We start from the raw sequence: 20,013 nt of genomic DNA on the forward strand, positions 1-20,013 counted from the left end.
CTGTTGTCTAAAATCAAAGAACAAAATAAAAATTTCCCCGGCTGGTGTTGGGCGACGGGAATTGCATGCTATTATAACAATCCATATACTCTAAAAACCAGTCGTTGCATTGTCCCTCACTTGTCCTTTCTGAGTCAAAAGTTATGGGCTGTAAATATGAGACTACATGACGGGGACATGCTTCACCCTCACCATCATGTGACTTTCTCATTCTGCCATTAATTTAGCTTGGGCAGCACCTTTTGCCGAGCCAACCACAGCGTCAGGTAAAACTCAAATTCCCACATTCAATGAGAGAGTCCCTTTATTTGATTAAGATAAAGCAAAAGGTCTTCATATTTATTATCTGCTACTGCTACAAAATGCCATTACTCATACTATATAATATCTAGGTCATCTTTGCAGTTTGTCATCCAAATGTGGCTGTGCCCCGAAGCTGTCAGATAGAATTACGAACTTGCTACTTGACCAGTATTATTCGTTATTTGGAGTAAAGTATTTTGAAATAGAAGTCCCTGTCGGCACGGACAACCTCAAATATTTTAAAGACATTTTCATTTACAACCTGGGTCTTTTTTTGTAATACTCTTTGCCATTGTGCATACCAGCTATGATGTAAATGTTACTTACTAGCTTCATTTTGGAGATTTTGGACACCGGACACTACAGAGCTTTACAATGGTGTCTTATGGGGCAACTGAAAATAAGCCTCATATCCGTTTTTACATGAGTTCCCCATTATCAATGACTTCTCAGTTGCACTGGCCACAGAAGTTTATCGATGGTCACTACTACCTATGGTAAAGAAGATGGGTCACTGCTGGGAGTTGAACCAGGAAGTAGCTCAGTGTGCTCGACCATTGATAATATTCAAAGAAAGTCGAATCAGTTCATCTGGACACAACGTTTATTGAGAGAGAAACGTTTCATCACTCATCTAAGTGACCTCTTCAGTCTCAACTGACTGCAGGTATCCCCACCCTTATAAACAATACAGTGGCATAACGACCGAAAACGATCGGTTTCATAGGCAAATTGCCGTGAGCGTTCCTAGAGTTTCGATGGCCATGTGTACTATTCACAGAGGATTGGGGAATGCTTGCAGTCACAGCAATGTAAGATGGCGACAGATGTACTCTTAGCCCCCCCTCAGTTCAGGGATGGTCATTCCCTCGTCACATAGTTTGACTCCCCATTCCTCCCTATCAAGGATGTGCACATCCTCATCCTTGGAAGAGTGACCACTGGCCTGTAGATGGGTGTACGCTGTGGAATCCTGGCCTGATGCGTTAGCTCATCTGTCTTTATGCATGCTCAATAATCCAGGTAAGAGCTTTTCTGGCTTTGTCAAAGCCAGGAAGACGCCCAAACAGTGCACCAGCTGATCGAAGAGAGGAGAAGGACAACAGCTGTCTAAGCATAAACCAGTGGTGATTCTGTATGTGGCGGGAGTGTCGGAACAGTTGAGACGCGTATTTTCCAAACACCACGTCTCAGTTGCTTTCAAAACCCAAAACACACTGGGTCCACCCCAAGGATCGGGTCTCCCACACAAACACAGCAACACAGAGTACACTGTTAAGTGCCAGGAGGAATGCTGTGACTTTTACATAGAGGAAACCAAACAGATGCTGGCCAAAAGGACGGCACAACACTGGAGAACTAATGTCAGGTAGGACTCCACAGTCTACACCCATCTACAGGCCAGTGGCCACTCTTTCAAAGATGAGGATGCGCACATCCTTGATACGGAGGAATGCTGGTTTTAACGGGGAGTCAAAGAGACCATCTAGTATGTGAAGAGGGAATGACCGTCCCTTAACCGGGGGAGGGGGGGCATCTTACAATGCTGTGATTGCAACCATTCTCCAATCCTCTGTGAATAGTACACATGGCCATTGAAACTAGTTAATGCTCACGGAAATTTGCATTTGAAACCGATCGTTTTCGGTCGTTATACCACTGTATTGTACTGGACAGGCTCTTGTAATATCACGCACTGGATACTGCAACTCCTTACTGGCAGGTCTCCCTGCATGCACTTTCAAACCTCTGCAAATGATCCAAAACGTGGCAGCGCGTCTGGTCTTCAACCAACCCAAAACAGCACATGTCACTCTGCTGTTCATATCCCTCCACTGGCTCCCAGTTGCTGCCCGCATCAAATGCAAAAACCTTGATGCTCGCTTCCAAAACAGCAACTAAAATGGCTCCCGCCTACCTGAACTCCCTCATTCAGGTCTACACTCAGTCCCGCTCACTACGCTCTGCCAATGAAAGGTGCCTGGCACTTCCACTACAATGGGACCCTAAGTCACTAGCCAGACTCTTCTGGATCAAAGAAGGTTGAATCAGTTCATCTGGATACGTTTATTGACATACATTTGATGATGTTTTTTTTTGCCACATTTGTGATGAACAATAAGGTGTAAAATGGAAAGTCCCTGATAGTTCTTTAGTCTCTCTCATCTCTCATCATCAGTCACTTCTCCGGGGTCGGGCCACAGTGGCAGCAAGCTAAGTAGGGCCCTTCAGACGTCCCTCTCCCCAGCAACGCCCTCCAGTTCCTCCTGGGGGATCCCAAGGCATTCCCAGGCCAGATTGGACATGTAGTCCCTCCAGTGAGTTCTGGGTCTACCCCGGGGTCTCCTCCCAGTTGGACGTGCCCGGAAAACCTCCAAAGGAAGGTGCCCAGGAGGCATCCTAATCAGATGCCCGAACCACCTCAACTGGCTCCTTTCAATACGAGGGAGCAGCAGCTCTATTCTGAGCTCCTCACCCTATCTCTAAGGCCGAGCCCAGACACCCTACGCAGGAAACTCATTTCAGCCGCTTATATCTGCGATCTCACCCTTTCGGTCACTCACTACCCAAAGCTCATGACCATGGGTGAGGGTTGGAATGAAGATTTACTGGTAAATTAAGAGCTTTGCCTTCTGGCTCAGCTCCCTCTTCACCACAACAGTCTGGTAAAACGTTCACATTACTGCTGATGCTGCACCAATCCGCCTGTCAAACTCTGCTCCATCCTACCCTCACTCGTGAACAAGACCCCAAGATACTTGAACTCCTTCACTTGAGGCAACAACTCATCCCCAACCCGGAGGGAGCAATCCACCATTTTCTTTCATAAGAGGTCGAAAAGTAAATGACTAATGATGGGAACTAGCATAAGTACTGTGGGGAGGCCAAGCCAGATGTTTCTAGAGTGTAATGCAAATTTAATGCGCTCTCCTATTGCATTGCTGGTGTGGTTTTATTTATTCAGAGAATGGGATTAAAGCTTGAAAACATCCTTCAGGAATTTTTCCTTTTTTGATAATGGATGGGCAAAAAGACCCTCTGACTACTGCTGGTGTTTGATGCTTTCCATTTTTATTTTGTCCTTAGATAAAGAGATCCTACCTCAGTTATAAAAACTAAGCAGACTGACCACAGTAGCTTAAAAACAAGGACAGGGCGTCCGGGTAGCGTAGCGGTCTATTCCGTTGCCTACCATCACGGGGATCTTGGTTTGAATCCCCGTGTTACCTCTGGCTTGGTCAGGCGTCCAATTGGCCGTGTCTGCGGGTGGGGAGTCGGATGTGGGTATGTGTCCTGGTCACTGCGCTAGCGCATCTCTGGTTGATCCAGGCACCTGTCTCTGGGGCAAGGGGGGACTGGGGGGAATAGCATAATCCTCCAATGCGCTACGTCCCCCTGGCAAAACTCCTCACGGTCTAGTGAAAAGAATTGGCTGACCACTCCACATGTATTGGAGGAGGCATATGGTAGTCTGCAGCCCTCCCCGGATTGGCAAAGAGGTTGGAGAAGTGGGGTAATTGGCCAAGTGCAATTGGGGAGAAAAAGGGGGGAAAAATGCAAAATGCAAAAACAGAACAGAAGTATTGATGAAAGTTGATCTGAAGCCAAATTTACACTGGAGATTTTGTTTCCTTTTTTCTCTCTCTTCACCAACATTTCACACAGCTCTGACCCCACTGGAGTGGCAAATTCTTTGTAAAAGGTGAAGCAGGCAGCAGATGACCAAGTTAACTACAACCAGATGAACTGATTAAACCTTCTTTGATTGTCTTACCTGGATTATTGAGCATGCATAAAGACATTTCAGGAAATAACTTAACCTCCACTTTTGTTTTCACTTCTACATACTTGGTTTAGATAACTGGGTTAAATTGAACTTTTTAAAACACGCACTGGCGCTCGTGTTCTGTCGCCCCGTAAGATGCTGTTGTGGAGGTCCCATATCGAAAATCTCCACAATGAAACCAGTGAGTTAAAGGATATCATAATCGATAGCCGTGATGGCAAAAACTACAAAAATAAAACCCGGGTGGTTAAAAAAACACAGTAATATCCTTTGAATAAGGATGAAGTGTGGATTAAAGCTGATGCTGCTTCCATCTGGCTGAACAACAGAACCTGAATCATTTTATTATCACTTTGCCCGTAATGACAAGACGTGTTACAACATCAGCCGCTGGTTTAATCACTCCCTCTGATACAGCAGTGCCATTTCTGACTATGAGGAGGAGGAGTAGGAAGAGGAGGAGGAGGTAAATGCTTTGAGGAGTAGGTCAGCAGCCAGGCCTGGGGAGATGGCTCCCCTGGTAACCCTGTCCTCTAAGAGTGGTAGCTCTTCTCGTACAGCTGGGTGGTTTTGGAAGTGGCAGAGCACATTCTCCTGGATCAAGCTCCACATCCAAACCTTCTGCTGGGCCCTTCGCCGGCCCTGCAGCTCGCCGCTGGCCAGCATGGTGTCCTGGTACGATTCCATCTTAGCCCAGAGCTCGGGGATGCCTTCGCCAGTCTGGGAGGACACGCGTACCACCTGGGGTAATAGCGGGGGTTTGAGAATATATGTGCAAATATGAATGTTAGATTAGTCGCCAATGAGCTGACCTCAACAAAATTTCTTCATTATTAAATAAATGATGAAACTTAATAAACTGGTGCCGGGTCTTTCACACAGCTTTCGGACATTTCTTGGAAAACACAGCTTGTCGTTTGAACCTGCTACCTTCTTAAGTGGTTACCCGTGTCCTGAAAGGCCTTGGTTTCAAGTTTGATTGTTTGGCATATGCATTACAGCTTTGCAGAATAAATATTACTCTAATGATATAACTACTTTTTAACTACTTCAACAGGTGACTTACATTCATATACAGACGGGTGACAAATGAAAGGAATACACCAACATAAAGTGTTTTACTACTACTTCTGCTTCTACTACTTTTTTTATTAATCCCCATGGGGCAATTCTTTTTCTCCATTTAACCCATCCTAGCTGTGTAGCTAGGAGCAGCGCCGAGGGACCAACTCCAGTTCGTCTGGCCATTGCCTCGGTCAGGGGCAAAGACAGGAGTACTAACCCTAAAATGTAAGTCTTTTTGATGGTGGGGGAAACCGGAGCATGCGGAGAAAACCCACCGAAGACACGGGGAGAACATGCAAACGCCACACAGAGGATGACTTGGGATGACCCCCAAGGTTGGACAACCCTGAGGTTCGAACCCAGGACCTTCTTGCTGTGAGGCGACAGCGCTAACCACTGGGCTACTGTGCCGCCACGGTGGACTTTTAGTAAGGTGTTGGTCCAACATGAGCCTCCAGAACAGCTTCAACGCTCCTTGTCATAGATTCTACAAGTCTCTGAACTATATTGGAGGGATGAACACCATTCTTCCAAAAGATATTCCCTCATTTGGTGTTATGATGATGGTGGTGGAGAGTGCTGTCTAACACGTCGGTCCAAAATCTCCCATACGTGTTTGATTGGGCTGACATCTGATGACTGCGGAGGCCATAGCATGTGATTTAGATAATTTTCAGACTCAAGAACAATACAAACAACTTTACTAATCCCACAAGGGGCAATTTACTTGGAGCAGCTTGTTGTACACAAAACACAGTAACATACAAACAAACAATAAATAACACCCCAGGGAGCTAAATGTGGAAACAAAAATCTATATAAGATCTATAGTTAAATAATATTGATAGATCAGATAAAAAAAAATAAAAAATCACTGACAATGGTAAAAAACCCTACGCAGCATTTAGTAGTCGAATTGCAGCGGAAATGAACGATGTAATATAACGGTTAGTTTTACAAGCAGGTAAAATATAACGACGCCCTGATGGCAGAGAAAATTCCCCTGCAAGAACATGTCCAGCAGAAGCCAAAATACTTGCTGCTTTCTAGAGAATTTGTTGACTGCAAAAAGAATTTAGATCTTTGTTTCACTCCGGTGATCTTAGAACAGATTTTTTTTTTTACCCCCCTTTTCTCCCTAATTGCATCCGGCCAATTACCCCACTCTTCCGAACCGTCCCGGTCGCTGCTCCGCCCCCTCTACCGATCCGGGGAGGGCTGCATACTCCCACATGTCTTCTCCAATACATGTGGAATCGCCAGCCGCATCTTTTCACCTGACAGTGAGGCGTTTCGCCAGGGGGACGTAGCGCGTAGGAAGACCACGATATTCCCCCCAGTTTCCCCTCTCCCCTGAACAGGCGCCCCGACCAACCAGAGGAGGTGCTAGTGCAGCGACTAGGACACATACCCACATCCGGCTTCCCACCCGCAGACACGGCCAATTGTGCCTGTAGGGACGCCCGACCATGCCGGAGGTAACATGGGGATTCAAACCAGCGATCCCCGTGTTGGTAGCCAACGGAATAAGCCGGACGCCCTTAGAACAGATTTTAACAATGCTGTTCAGGCTGTTTCTGTCTTTTACTGTAAGGCTGTGAAACCAGCAAGTAAAAGAAAAACTCAGGAGACTCTCACTAAAAGACTGATAGACGCAACAGAGGATGACGGGACTGAGAGAAAAGGATTTTAGTTTGCAGAAAAGATGAATTCTCTGTTGCCCTTATTTCAAAACAGCCTCAGTGTTCGCATCAAATTTAAGGTGATCTTCAATAATATAGTACGCAAAATTTGTATGATATAACCATTTCCACACTTTCATTATGTATGATGCACTCTTTGACTTGCATCTCTGTTACTCGTCAAACCGTTCAGTGACCCCTCCTGTCCTGTGGATGGGGGCGCTGTCATCCTGGAAGAGACCACTCCCCTCAGGATAGAAACGTCTAATCATAGGATAAAGGTGATCACTCAGAATAACTTTGTATTGATTTGCAGTGACCCTTCCCCCAAAGGGGACAAGTGGACCCAAACCGTGCCAGGAAAATGCCCCCCCACAGCATAACAGAGCCCCCGGACCCCCTCACGGTAGGGGGCAAGCATTCAGGCTTTTCCTTTAATTTGTCACCTGTCTGTATGTCTAATTGAAAGGGCTCCTAACAATGACAAACACACAAAATTTAGGGCAATTGAAAATAAGTCAAATCCTTTTTCTTTTCTTTTTTTTAGAATTTTACAGATTTGACCACTGTTCCAAGTAGAATTTTTTTAAATAAGGCAGAAAAGCCATATTTGGCAGCCATCTAACATGGCTTCCTGATATAAGAACTGGGATTCAAACATTTTGTCAAGTGAAGAATATGAACTCAAAGTCATTCAGATGACCAGTGATGAGATGAGAAGGGAAGACAGGGGGAGGAGAAAGATGCAGAAGGAGAAAAGAGCAAAGAGTGTTTCTATGAACTAATCCTTGCAGATGTTACAAATCACCCCCCATCTCTAGATTGGTGAATTAATTAATTTAATTACATAATTAAGTTGCGTCGATTACTTAGGAGACACACTGCCAAAATCTGGATCCTGGCAAAGTTGGATTTGATATCCTGGTTAACATGGGAGACCTATTATCAACAATCAGCCATGAGTAAATTCTGTATTTTCAATATCAAGAGACATCTGATCAAATTTTCACACCAAGTTATTTTTGCAAGCGGGGATTTGAATCAAACACACAAAAGGAGAACTCATAAAAACTTGCTTTTAGTACAAAAACTGAACAAACTAGATGATTTTTTTTTTGAGAGCAAGACATGAAACTGAAACTACCTGGCACTCAACTAATTTTGCTCTATTCAAACTTCTGATGTCTGGCGAGGACTCGTATGCGAGTGAAAATACTGTAACAAGAAGCTTTTAGTTCACAATTCATCTTTAACCTTGCAAAAAGGTAGCATGAACCCCTTAAAAGGTTTTCCCTGTTTTAATGTGACATACTGAGTGTTTCCATCCAAGTGAGCTACGTGGATTTTGCTGCCAAAAAAAAAAATCGAATAAAATCCCCCAAATTCGTATCACAGTTTATAGGCTTGCTTGTGGATAAACTTTTTATTTGAAAAATACATAAAATACGGAAAACAAATAAATGTGAACAGAGTTTAGTCACCAGCTGTTTCTCCATCTTAACGCATCCATCTTTCTCATGGGTGCAGACGTACGTACAGACATACATACTCATGATGAAGGACATATAGGCCTACGTTCAGGATTTTTTCCATTTAAACGCATCTGATGGAGATCTTAAATCGCACAATTTGTTTTGTACATTAAATGATGTGCTTGAAATTTTGTCAAAAGTTGGATGGAAACACCACGACTGTTTGGGTTTCTACCCATAGCTGCAAAGCGATTGACCTCGCATTTGACAATAGAGAAAAAAAGCAGATACTGGTGGACGGAGAGCGGGATGAAGACTTGACATGGAGAGGTAATGTAAATGGTGTCGGACCTGACCAACAGCAAAAAGTTAAAGCGTAGTGAAGAGAAAATAACCATGAATGAAAGGAGAAAGTAGAAGAGTGAGAGCACACGCCCAGCAACTGTGTTTTTGTCTCTCCATATATCTTCCCTCCTAGTCAGGAAAACGTATGATGCAGCAGCCGGGTATTCAGAGCAGTGGTGGGTGGAGGGGATAGGATGGGATGCCTGGCAGCTTGCCAGGCGGGCAGATGCTGCATTGGACTAGGGAAACAAAGGGACAAGGCCCAGGGAGGCAGCCGGGGACGGGGCATGCTGGGAGGGATGAGACACTGCAGCACTCTTTCCGTGGTGCTATGACATCATCACCATCAGCCCCCTCCCCTCTGGTTGGCGGACCTCTCTCTGTGGGATGTCTTGTTGGGTCAGCTCTCCATATGTGTGTGTGTGTGTGCACACGAGTGAGGTGCTTAAATGTGAGCAATGCTAACATTGCTTCTGCCCAGCAAGGCACGCACCTTAAAGATTCAGGATAGACTATCGCATCACTTTGTTGACCTCACTTACAATTACCCACACCCCCCCATCCCCTCCCTCCTTGACTTCACCTTACTTCTTTCATACTGTGCATCCGCCATCCACACACTAACACCACACCAACTACACACACCTTGGGGTTCCAGGACTTGGACTTTTTCCGGAGGAGTTTGAGTGCGCTAGTGTATTCAGTCTGTATTCTCCTAGCTGGCACCACGAGGTCCCCGTCCGACTTGGTCACCACCACCAGGTCAGCCTTCTCAATGATGCCCCTCTTGATGCCCTGGATTGAAGGAAGGGTGCATAGGGGTTATCGACTGACAAAGCTGATGTCTAGAAACCTAAAGCTGATTAAGGGATCCAGAACGGGTAATCTGACGGAGGTTCTGCTCTGCATGACAATTTTACCAGGAGAGACTGGGTGCAGATACAACACAAGCGATGCTTTGTTTAGTTTTTTTTTTTATTTTTCCTGCGCTGATGTTAGTTTCTGTTTGACGCAAAGCAACAACAAAGTAAAGTCAGTCAAAGGACCTTATTGTGATAGCAACTGTAAAAAAATAAAATAAATTAAGCAAACCGGGAAAAAGGAACAATTCTTGTAGACTTCAAGGCTTTTCGACATTAGATTCAAGCAGTTTTTAATTTTGTTTTACAACTAGCTGAAGATTTTTGAAATTTTTTTATCAGTGTATTTGATGAGGTGTGATGGGGACAGTCGTCGGCGGCGGGGGGCAGGGAGAGGGGATTAGGGAAACCCTACACTTTTGTGGATGTTTTTTTTTACAGTACAGAATGTTTTCTTCTTAATTATACATTCATTTCTTGAGCCTCTAAAGAAATGAAAGACAGAGGTGTTTAGATGAATTGCATTTTCATATGCTTTGCTATTTATAGTATTTCATTTCTAATTCTCTATTTTGCTATGTAAAGGCTCTGATATAGTGACAGACTGCCATTTGTCCCTTCTCCCTCCGAATCATCAGTAATGCCATTCTCATCAAGGTATATTTATGAGACTTTTGAAGTCCATCCATCCATTATCCAAACCGCTTATCCTCTCAGGATGCTGGAGCCTATCCCAGCAGTCATTGGGCGGCAGGCGGGGAGACACCCTGCCTTTTGAAATGAGCCTGATTTTTGTCGCCTTTGACAATTCTGACAATTCTGAAGTCACAAATCCGAAAAGCTGAATGGGGGGGACTTGAGTACCGAATGCTCCACTTTTGGCAGCATGCAAGTTCCACAATTTGCCTGAAAAGGGTGATGGGAGACCAATTCGCCAAATTTCAACCCATTATCAACAACAAACCAATCTCAATCTCCCTCTCCACACAGACAAAAGAAATGGGACTGATCAATTTGTGATGCTGCTGCTGTTCGCTGACCTGGAGTTCATCGCCCCCTGCTGGTGGGATCAGTAACACAAACAAGTCCACCATGTCAGCCACTGCAAACTCTGACTGGCCCACACCTGAGAACATACACACACCATTATACCACTGACCCAATAACATAAAATAGCAGAATAGAGACTTATACAGGACTGATAGTTACTGTAGACACGACAAAACTTGTGACTATGCAGAAAGCCTAAAGCCTCTTTTTGATAATACTGCAGTTAAACAAGCAAGTTCATTTAGAAAAGGGAAGATTGGATCTTTTCAGTATAGTCTGGTGTAAAAAAAAAAAAAAACAAATGATCTATTGAAACGTTGAAATTCTATCGAAACACTGAAAATTTAGTTTTCAACGGTTCGATGGAATGAAGAGATTCCTTTTTAAATAAGAGGAAAACAATGGATAAGAGTTTGCTATTTAAGTTTAGCCTTAGTGAATTTCATTTAGACACACAACTAGGATAAAACAGAAGTATCTTACCCACAGTCTCTACAAGGACTATATCATATCCAGCCCCCTCGCAGAGAACTATGGCCTCGTTGGTGGTTCTTGTGACCCCACCTAGAGTGCCAGACGTGGGAGATGGCCTAATGAAAGCACTCATGTCCCGGGAAAGCTCAGTCATACGAGTCTTATCACCCATTAAGGACCCTGGAATGAAAAAGAGGATGTTTTCATTACATAAATAAACTAAATAAATTACCACTCTTCAGAAATGAACACAGCATATCTTCGACGATTACGGCAGCATCAAAATCCTTTTTTTAATGCAACAAATTTATTCAATTTTGCAAGGCATCCCAAAATCATCAAAACGTCGTTCAGCCTTCACAATAAATGTATCAGGTTGAGTATCTATACAGCTATAATAGTGTCTAGGATGCTACCTCCTGTAGTGCAGGAGGAAGGGTCAACAGCCAGCACCGATACTTTATGCCCCTGACTTGTCAACATCTTGCCCACCACCTCAATGAATGAAGACTTCCCAGCTCCCGGTGGACCAGAAAGACCTATGGAATCAGAGAAAGAAAAAACAAAAACAAAACAGACTGTCACTTCTGTACTAGCAATCCAATCCTCGAATTTAAAAATGAGAAATTAATATTTTAATTACAAATAATGCAGCACTTGGCCCCCTTCGTCTGATGCCTAATGTACAACATATGCATGGGCTGGGTCATTGCCCATGAATCTGTGATAAAATTAGCCCACTGACACAGAAGGAACATTTTTGGGGTGATGCCATATGCAGTCAGGAGACTTTTAAGAGTATGTATACACTGGCAGAAAAGTAGTAAACGAGGTTACACTGCTGGCCATACCCCAATCTTGATTTAATAGAGTTTTTTTTTCAACTGACACCTATGGAAAAGATTTACCACAAACGATCTGGGTGTGGCCAGCAGTGCAACCTAGTTGGAAGTTTCAGCCTGAAGAGGCCAGTGCAACACCACTTTTCTGCCCGATGTTTCCTTACTCTTTAAACTTTGGAGCCATCTGCCCTTTCATCCATCCATCCATTATCTCATCCATCCATCCATTATCACATCCATCCATCCATTAGCTGAACCGCTTATCCTGTTCTCAGGGTCATGGGGATGCTGGAGCCTATTTCAGCAGTCATTCAGCGGCAGGCAGGGAAACACCCTGAACAGGCTGCCAGGCTATCACACAGGGCCAACATACACACACACACATTCATGCCTAGGGACAATTTAGTACAGCCGATTCACCTGACTTACATGTCTTTGGACTGTGGGAGGAAACTGGAGCCCCTGGAGGAAACCCACGCAGACAAGGGAGAACATGCAAACTCCACAAAGAGGATGACCAGGGACGACCCCCAAGGTTGGACTACCACGGGGCTTGAACCCAGGACCTTGTTGCTGTGAGGCAACTGCGCTAACCACTGCTCCACCATGCCACCCTTCTGCCCTTTCAACTAGGGCCATTTTGATTTATTGCATGTATCCTTTATTTAGCCAGGAAGGTCCCATCAAGATACAATATCTCTTTCTTCCAAGGAGTTCTGGTTAAGACGGCAGAAGAAAAAGCAGAAAAAGCTAAAAGTTTCACTACAAAAAAAAAAAAGGGGGATACAAATCAGGGCTGCAATCAGCCTACAAAAGGAAGGGGACCCAAAAAGTGGACCTTTTTATTCCAAGCATATGATACCTTATGCAAGCTGACCTTTGACCTACTGTAGTTATAAATACACTATATAGCATATTTAAATTTGTAATTTCATGGAAGAATTGACAAATAATGGACATTTAATTCTGAAAGACATCCTAATAGTGACTATGAGCCTAAGGTAACTGCTTCTTGGTTTCATTAAATACACTTTTTGGGCCTGTCCTTTTTTTTTTTTTGGTATAGGTGGAACAACCCACCTGATTTCTCTTGGCTACACAAATGCATACAGCACTCTTGGCGCTCTGAGTACATGCACCACTATAACCAGGGAATCCAAAATAAGAACAAGATAAATCCCCAACAATTTTTAAATGTCTGTGGTCGCTGATATAACTTTGCTGCCCCGTTGTTAAATAACATTCCCCGTTTAAATATCAAACACGGTATCCGTTTCAAAACTAGAGCACAAACCTACTCTGAAGGCCACCGGCTTCCCTCCGTTGCACTTTTCCTGCTCCCTTCTATAGGCAAGTACCCTTTGCAAAAGCACCTGGGCCAGCTCTTTCTTCCTGGGGTGCTGGGTCTCCACCAGCGTGATTGACTCAGCCAAAGATGCCCGTTGTCCACTAATCAATCCTTTGTAAAGTTTATTCAACAGTCTTTTTTCAGGCTCGCTCAAATCCTGAATAGGCTGGCTCATGGCTGCCTCCGTGCTAACTCCCCTCTTGTTTTTCCAGCTCTGATCATGGAGGTGAGAAGCACACACAGAGCTCTTAAGGTTTAAGGTGGTCGCAAGAAAAGGGACAGGGAAGGTCCACCGGCGGAGGATGGAAACACCAAATGCTCCCATTTTATGGCACACGTGGGTCATCTAGAAGCAGAAACAAGGGGTGTTAGATGAATATTCAAATAAAATATTCAGTATGGTCCTTGCAGAAAGATCCAACGTATGAAATCCCACCCTAGCTTAGTCCTGGACAACATTTAGGACTTTTGCCACGTTTCCTACCTGGATTTAGGAAATTATCTCATCTTTATAGCAGATAGGATTTTAGCAATTACAAAAATTTAAAACTGATATACAGGATCTTGCTCCTTTAGTAAATAAGTATCTTAGCCATCTGAACCACGAAGCTAGGTTACATCATACTAACTGGCATCTTTACCGTGGTTAAAGATACTCTTCATATACCTCTGTTGAAATTTTAGACCAGGTAGGACAAACGGTGATGAAACTGTAAATACGTTCCTACACTCAAACTGGGAAAATGACTGAAACATGATGACAATGTGGCGATGCTTCTGTTGGGCTGGTAATCTACCATTTCTACAGTCAATATTACAGCAGAACAGTGTTTTCATATAGTTTGTTGTACTTTGTAAAACATTAGATTGCCTGTGTTAGCTTTGATGGGATGGATGACTTTTTTTCTTTTACAAGTGCTGGAAGTGTTTACTGCTGAGCTGACGGCACACAGGTGACAATGACTGCTACACCTTTGGTTTGGTGACAGAGGAGGGACAGATGGGGTAAATCACGGATTGCAGCTTTTGGAACATCCCAATTTAAAAATCCTAGTTTAGACAGGTGCTGCGCAGGTGCATTCTCTCGATCGGCTGAAATATGGCAGCTAGGCTAATTCTGTTAGCTTACATGTAACTAGATGAAGAGAAATGTCATGAGTTTGATGAAGCCAAGTGATGTCCGTCGCCTTTAAGCGGGATTTACGGAATTCTTCGACAGCGACGCCTGTCTCTTCAAAAACATGACAGAATTTTCAAGTTAACCGTTAACAACAAACCCAAACGCGGGCGTTAAGTACACCGCCGAATCAAATTCGGAGTTTTCAGATAGATGGTTAAGCTAGGACATGACTTGATAAGACAGATCACGACCACGAGTTTAGGATTTGCTTCTGTATTACCAAACTATCTTATTTCCTCATCTCGGTTGTTTAGGAGAAGACACTTCAGGTTTGTTGTGAGGTTCCCCCGTATGACTTTAGGCCGGTGCTTCATGGTTTAAACTGTACGACTTTCCCATTTTCTGGCCACGTCCCTTGTATAAACCCGACAGTGTGTTTACATCACTGACTATGCGGTTTTGCTAACATGAAACGCAAACAGACAAACGTGTCATTCAACATTCATAAAAAAGCATAGCTACCCCTTTTGCCGATTGCGATTAAATGCAATTCACGTTAGATGTTTGGCATTTTTGCCGATGCAGAAGCTGTAACACTCTGAAGGGAAAGTGTACAGGGCAAAACCACTCATGAACCCTGTGAAAGGAATTCAAGTTGACCCATTATATCTTCTTCTACTTCTTTTCGGCAATTTCTTCTTCCTTGCATTTTTTTGGCGGACCGCAATAGCAACTTTTAGATGCATACCGCCACCTACCGTACCGGAGTATGTAGAACAGGATCTAGTTTACATCGGTAAAAAAAAATTCTATCAAACATCTATTTTCTCGATTTACTGGCGGATCGCAAACAACGTTAAAGCGCATACCGCCACCTACTGTACAAGAGTGTAACATCAGTGCCTTCCTGGTGACTCTTATCCCCTCTTCCTCTCCTGCTCCCAGTATCCCCATCAGATCCCACCTCTCGGACTTTTTGTAACCTTTTCCTTTCCGATTCAAACATGGTACAACTCCACACTTCCCACACCTGTTACTGTTCCTTTTCCCCCGTACAAAGTGCCATTTAGTCATGTGTGATCTAATCCGAGTGTTGTTATGATGATATCCTCCCCTCTGTTCCTTTCTTTATAGTTCTTTGTTATGGCCGACATTCGTATTTTGTGACACCCCCTTCCTTTCTGGTCTTCCTCCCACCTTTTCTGCCGTATCTCCATTCCTTTCTTCTTAATCACTGCTTTTCCTTCTCCTTTTCCAAGTGGAAATGGTGCTGTTATTTCCTTTTGTGATGCCCTTTGTGCTAGTTTATCTGCACCCTCAGTCCCTTCCAATCCCTCATGTGCTGACATCCAACAGAGCTGTACTCTATACCACCTCTATGAAGCCTCAGCAAACTATGGTAAAGTTCAATGAGTCAATCTTCTCTGACAGACAACTTACAACTTGATTGATTGATTGATTGACAGTTTTTGGTGACTATATGTTTTCCAAGACAGCTATTGAGTCAATGCATACCACCACCCTATCACGTCTGACCTCTTCAACCCACTAATACCTGCCATTATTTCTGCTGCATATACTGAAAACTGGTCGGCCAGTCTTTTGTAGATATTTTAAACTCAGGGACGTACACACCGATCCCCCCCCCCCCCCCACACACACACACACGGTTTCTTTCTGCGGGCTGTCATTCAAATTAACGCTCAACACTGTCAAATAAATCCAACCATTTTGTATATACTGTACTGTACATTGTACATATACTGGTACACTCTGTCATGTCCATCTACCTCAGGCATGTATGTAAATAACCTGTTAACATCTATTTAAGCGTCTCTGGTCTATTCTCTGCACTATTGCACTTTATCACCTTTTATTTCACCTGTATAAGTCAAATCCTTGTGTGTATATCTGAAGATTGTTGTGTTGTAGTGTTGTTATTCTATGTTAAGTACACTGAGACAGCCACAAAACCAGAGCCAAATTCCATGTTTCTGCAAACCTACATGGCCAATAAACATGATTCTGATTCTGATTCCTGTTTGTTCTTAGAACCATCTATGTTGATTTTGAGATAATTGTGATAACTGTTCCCCAGGTACATATTTGTTTTAACCTCCACTTCATTCATTCGCCATTCTCTTTTCTTTATCAGAATACTCGTGTCTAGCTTTACTTCTGGGAAAAGCCAAGGTGGGTACGCTCCTATCTGGGGTGGACCTGGTGAACTCCGAGGCCTCCACTCCACATGATCTCACTCTCTCTTCCCTTATCCACCAAAACCCATACCCCTTGAACTTTCTGGAACTGGAATATTCCCAACAGTCCTGTAGTGTCTTTGTAGGGTTTGCTTCTCCACCTCCTTTTAACCTGACCCAATATGCAAGTGCAAGTTTCTCTCTACTTAACTCCAGCAGTGTCTCTCCTGCTTCTATTAGTACTGTGTTAATGGGGGTTGACTTAATAGCTCCTATGCATAACCATAGTGCTCTATAATGTAGTCTATCAGCTTTTTTTATTTTTTGTTGTTGCAATGATGTCTTTGCTGCTGCTGCATATTCTTTTGGCTGATCCTGTTAGGGGTCGCCACAGCGGCTCATTCGTTTCCATCTCTTCCTGTTCTCTGCATCGTCCTCTGTCTTGCCAGCCACCTGCAAGTCCTCCCTCACCACATCCATAACCTCCTGTTTGGCCTTCCTCTTAATCATCAACTTCCTTCCATCATTTAACAAGACTGCTGCTCCAAATACTATACAACCATCATCTATTGTTGACCCCATAATTGCCCTGCCCCCCAGTCGCATCCGGCCACAGCTCTTCAAAGATTTGACTTTTTCTTTCCTTTTCTTTTTTTGCATTTTGTTTCTAGGTCTTTGATATGTGTTTTCCATGCATATTTGCTATCTAGCCATCGACCCGGGTACTTAAATTCAGACACCCTCTCCATTGGCTGACCATATAATGTTAGCTTCTCAGCACCAATCTGGCGCATCTTTGTAAACATCATGTAATAAGGCTTGCTTGTTGACAGCTTGAACCCCCACTCATATGACCACTTCTCAACTTTCTCTATTGCTTTCCCTATATTCTCTAACACATACGCCACATTTCTTCCCCTCATCCACATATATATAGCCCCATCGTCTGCATATAGCGCTGATGCATCCATCTAAGTTTGTAAAGACGTCGTCTATTATTATGTTAAACAGTAGGGGGCTGATTGCACTCCCCCGATTGACACCACTTTCTATTACAAAACCCCTTAGAAACTTCTGCTCCAGCCTTGACTCTAAATGTCCTGTCTGTAAGAAAGGCCATTATGCCAGCGCTGCACGATGTGGTGAAAAGGTCATATTGGGATTATTGCGGACAATACTGCGATCTGCGATATAATAAACAAATTTATACATATTGTAGCGAATTCGGGGGACAACGCAACCGCAAAAACTGCCGCGGCCGGGAAACGAACCCGAGTGGCCCGCACCGCAGGAGACCTCGCTAACCTCTCGACTAAAGCGTCAGACCAGCGTGTCTTCTTATACAAGGACGTTACAATATACGAACAATACAATTTTTGTCGTGCTGTCGCGACATGTAGCGACTTTCATTTAGCATGTTTTTCACAGTACCTTTCTGCTCAGTATCGCTGAGTTTGAATCCAAAATATCGCCACATGACAGCGGTTGCGTTTTTTCCCCAGTTCATCGCCGTTAACCTGCTCGTTGTCGTCGGTATCCATTTTTTTCCTTCTTGGAGGCCCGCGCGCAGCGCACCAGATAGTCATGTGACCCTAGGTCCGCACGCGCGTCACTTGCCCAAACAGAGACTGATTGGTCATCTCTTAATTACGGGCGTAGATATGCAGACTGCGCATAAACAGACGTTCACGCGCGCACATTTAATTAATTAATTAATTAACTCGCAGCCCTTTGCGGTTATGTAAGTACAGAGGCCGACATCGCGACTGTGATTAGAGTAATCGCGCAGCGCTGCATTATGCCGCCTGCGACTTGGTGTCATTCACTTCCTTTTTCCTGTGACGTAGGCTAGGGCTCCGCCCCGCCGGCTCACAAACCCGTTGTCCCACAACGTTTAATTGGAGTTGGTGAGCAATAAAACGTCAAACTTGGGAAGAAAACGCACGATTGATACAAACCAAGTAAACAGCAGAATTAATCTGCCACGTAAAAACGAAAGCCTAACATGTAGGTGCGACAGTTGTCCAGTAGGTGGGAGCAAATACCCCCTTTTTAACATATTCATTGGATTTTTGCGTTTTACAAATCACAACATCAACATATGAAATAAATCCAGTATGATCTCCCATCCCTCCCCTGCTCCCTAACATGTCTCCAAACCCCCCCCCCCCACACACACACCCTTCGAGATGACGTCAAGTACAAATAAACATACGACAGATAAACAACGACCTCATTTACATAAACACAGACAAGGAAGAAATGTTTTAATTAATTAAAAAAGTACACTCATTTTTATCTTTTTAAACCAATTCTTAATTAGACTGCTACAGCTCTGCTCCAACCAAGAAATGACGAGGTTATGAACTATCCCAGTCTGTTATTTGGGTTAGGTTATCATAGTAGGTAAGAAAAGGCCTCCAGACTCTTTCAAATTGATTTGCCTTCCCCTTCAATGTAAATTTGACCCCCCCCAAGCTTCAGGTAAAACATAATCTCTTTAAGCCATCTTGTATGGGACGGTGGCAGCGCTCTCTTCCAGTTGAGGAGGATGAGACGTCGAGCTGACAGAGTAGCAAAGGCAACCGCATTGCACTTTTCAGTCGACCACACTGCATCCTCTGGCCTCAATCCAAACAGGGCAATAATGGGCTGAGGTACAATTGTCATATTATACATGCCACTAAGGGCTTCAAAGACCTTTCCCCAAAAACTCTGAAGGCTTGAGCATGACCAAAACATGTGCAACCACTTTGCAGCGGTAGTCTTACATCGATCACAGGTGGGATCAATGTTTGGGCATATCCTTGCCAGTTTCTCCAGACGATGACCTATCTTTAATTGTATTAGACCGTGTCTAGCACAAGGAGAAGAGGAGTGTACTAGGCCGAGAACTGAAGTCCACCGGTCCTCTGCAAAAGACAGGCCTAGGTCTTGTTCCCAAATAGTCCTTAGGTTGTTTAGAGATTGTGGGTTAATAGTGTTAGTGTTACATCATATATCCAGGGGAGAGCACATTTGAGACAAGTACCAAATCCTAAAAGAGCATCTAAGGGGGTACTTGCAAATACCCTTTTTCATCCCCCTGTCATTAGTTTGTTGTAGTGTGTTACATTTCACTTATAATGGACAGAGGTGTTTTTGACGAGCTCTAAGGCCTCTTTGGTTTAATTTGTACCAGCTCAGACTACTTCATAGATATGATATTTTACTGTGTCTACATTAAACATCGTCCATTCCAGGTATCATGGATTTGATCGTGTAAATGCCCCCTAGTCCTCTGTGCGGAGTTTGCATGTTCTCCCCGTATCTGCGTGGGTTTCCTCCGGGGGCTCCGGTTTCCTCCCACAGTCCAAAGACATGTAGGTCAGGTGAATCGGCAGTACTAAATTGTCCCATAGTATGATTGTGTGTGTGTGTGTGTGTGTGTGTGTGTGTGTGTGTGTGTGTGTGTGTGTGTGTGTGTG

At 43.9% G+C, this 20,013-nt stretch overlaps 1 protein-coding gene across 1 annotated transcript; it reads right to left on the reverse strand.

Moving 5' to 3' along the window:
• Window positions 1-4,175: 4,175 nt before the first annotated feature.
• mmaa (metabolism of cobalamin associated A) lies at window positions 4,176-14,970 on the reverse strand. Its single transcript, XM_056280958.1, has 7 exons — window positions 14,871-14,970; window positions 13,175-13,574; window positions 11,455-11,577; window positions 11,048-11,218; window positions 10,555-10,640; window positions 9,300-9,449; window positions 4,176-4,831 (listed from the first exon to the last, which is right to left on the reverse strand). The coding sequence occupies exons 2-7, from the start codon at window positions 13,572-13,574 to the stop codon at window positions 4,523-4,525; spliced, it is 1,239 nt and encodes a 412-aa protein (XP_056136933.1). The 5' UTR covers window positions 14,871-14,970; the 3' UTR covers window positions 4,176-4,522.
• Window positions 14,971-20,013: the final 5,043 nt, after the last annotated feature.

Source organism: Lampris incognitus, chromosome 5 (assembly GCF_029633865.1).
Source record: "Lampris incognitus isolate fLamInc1 chromosome 5, fLamInc1.hap2, whole genome shotgun sequence".
Classification (NCBI taxonomy): domain Eukaryota; kingdom Metazoa; phylum Chordata; class Actinopteri; order Lampriformes; family Lampridae; genus Lampris; species Lampris incognitus.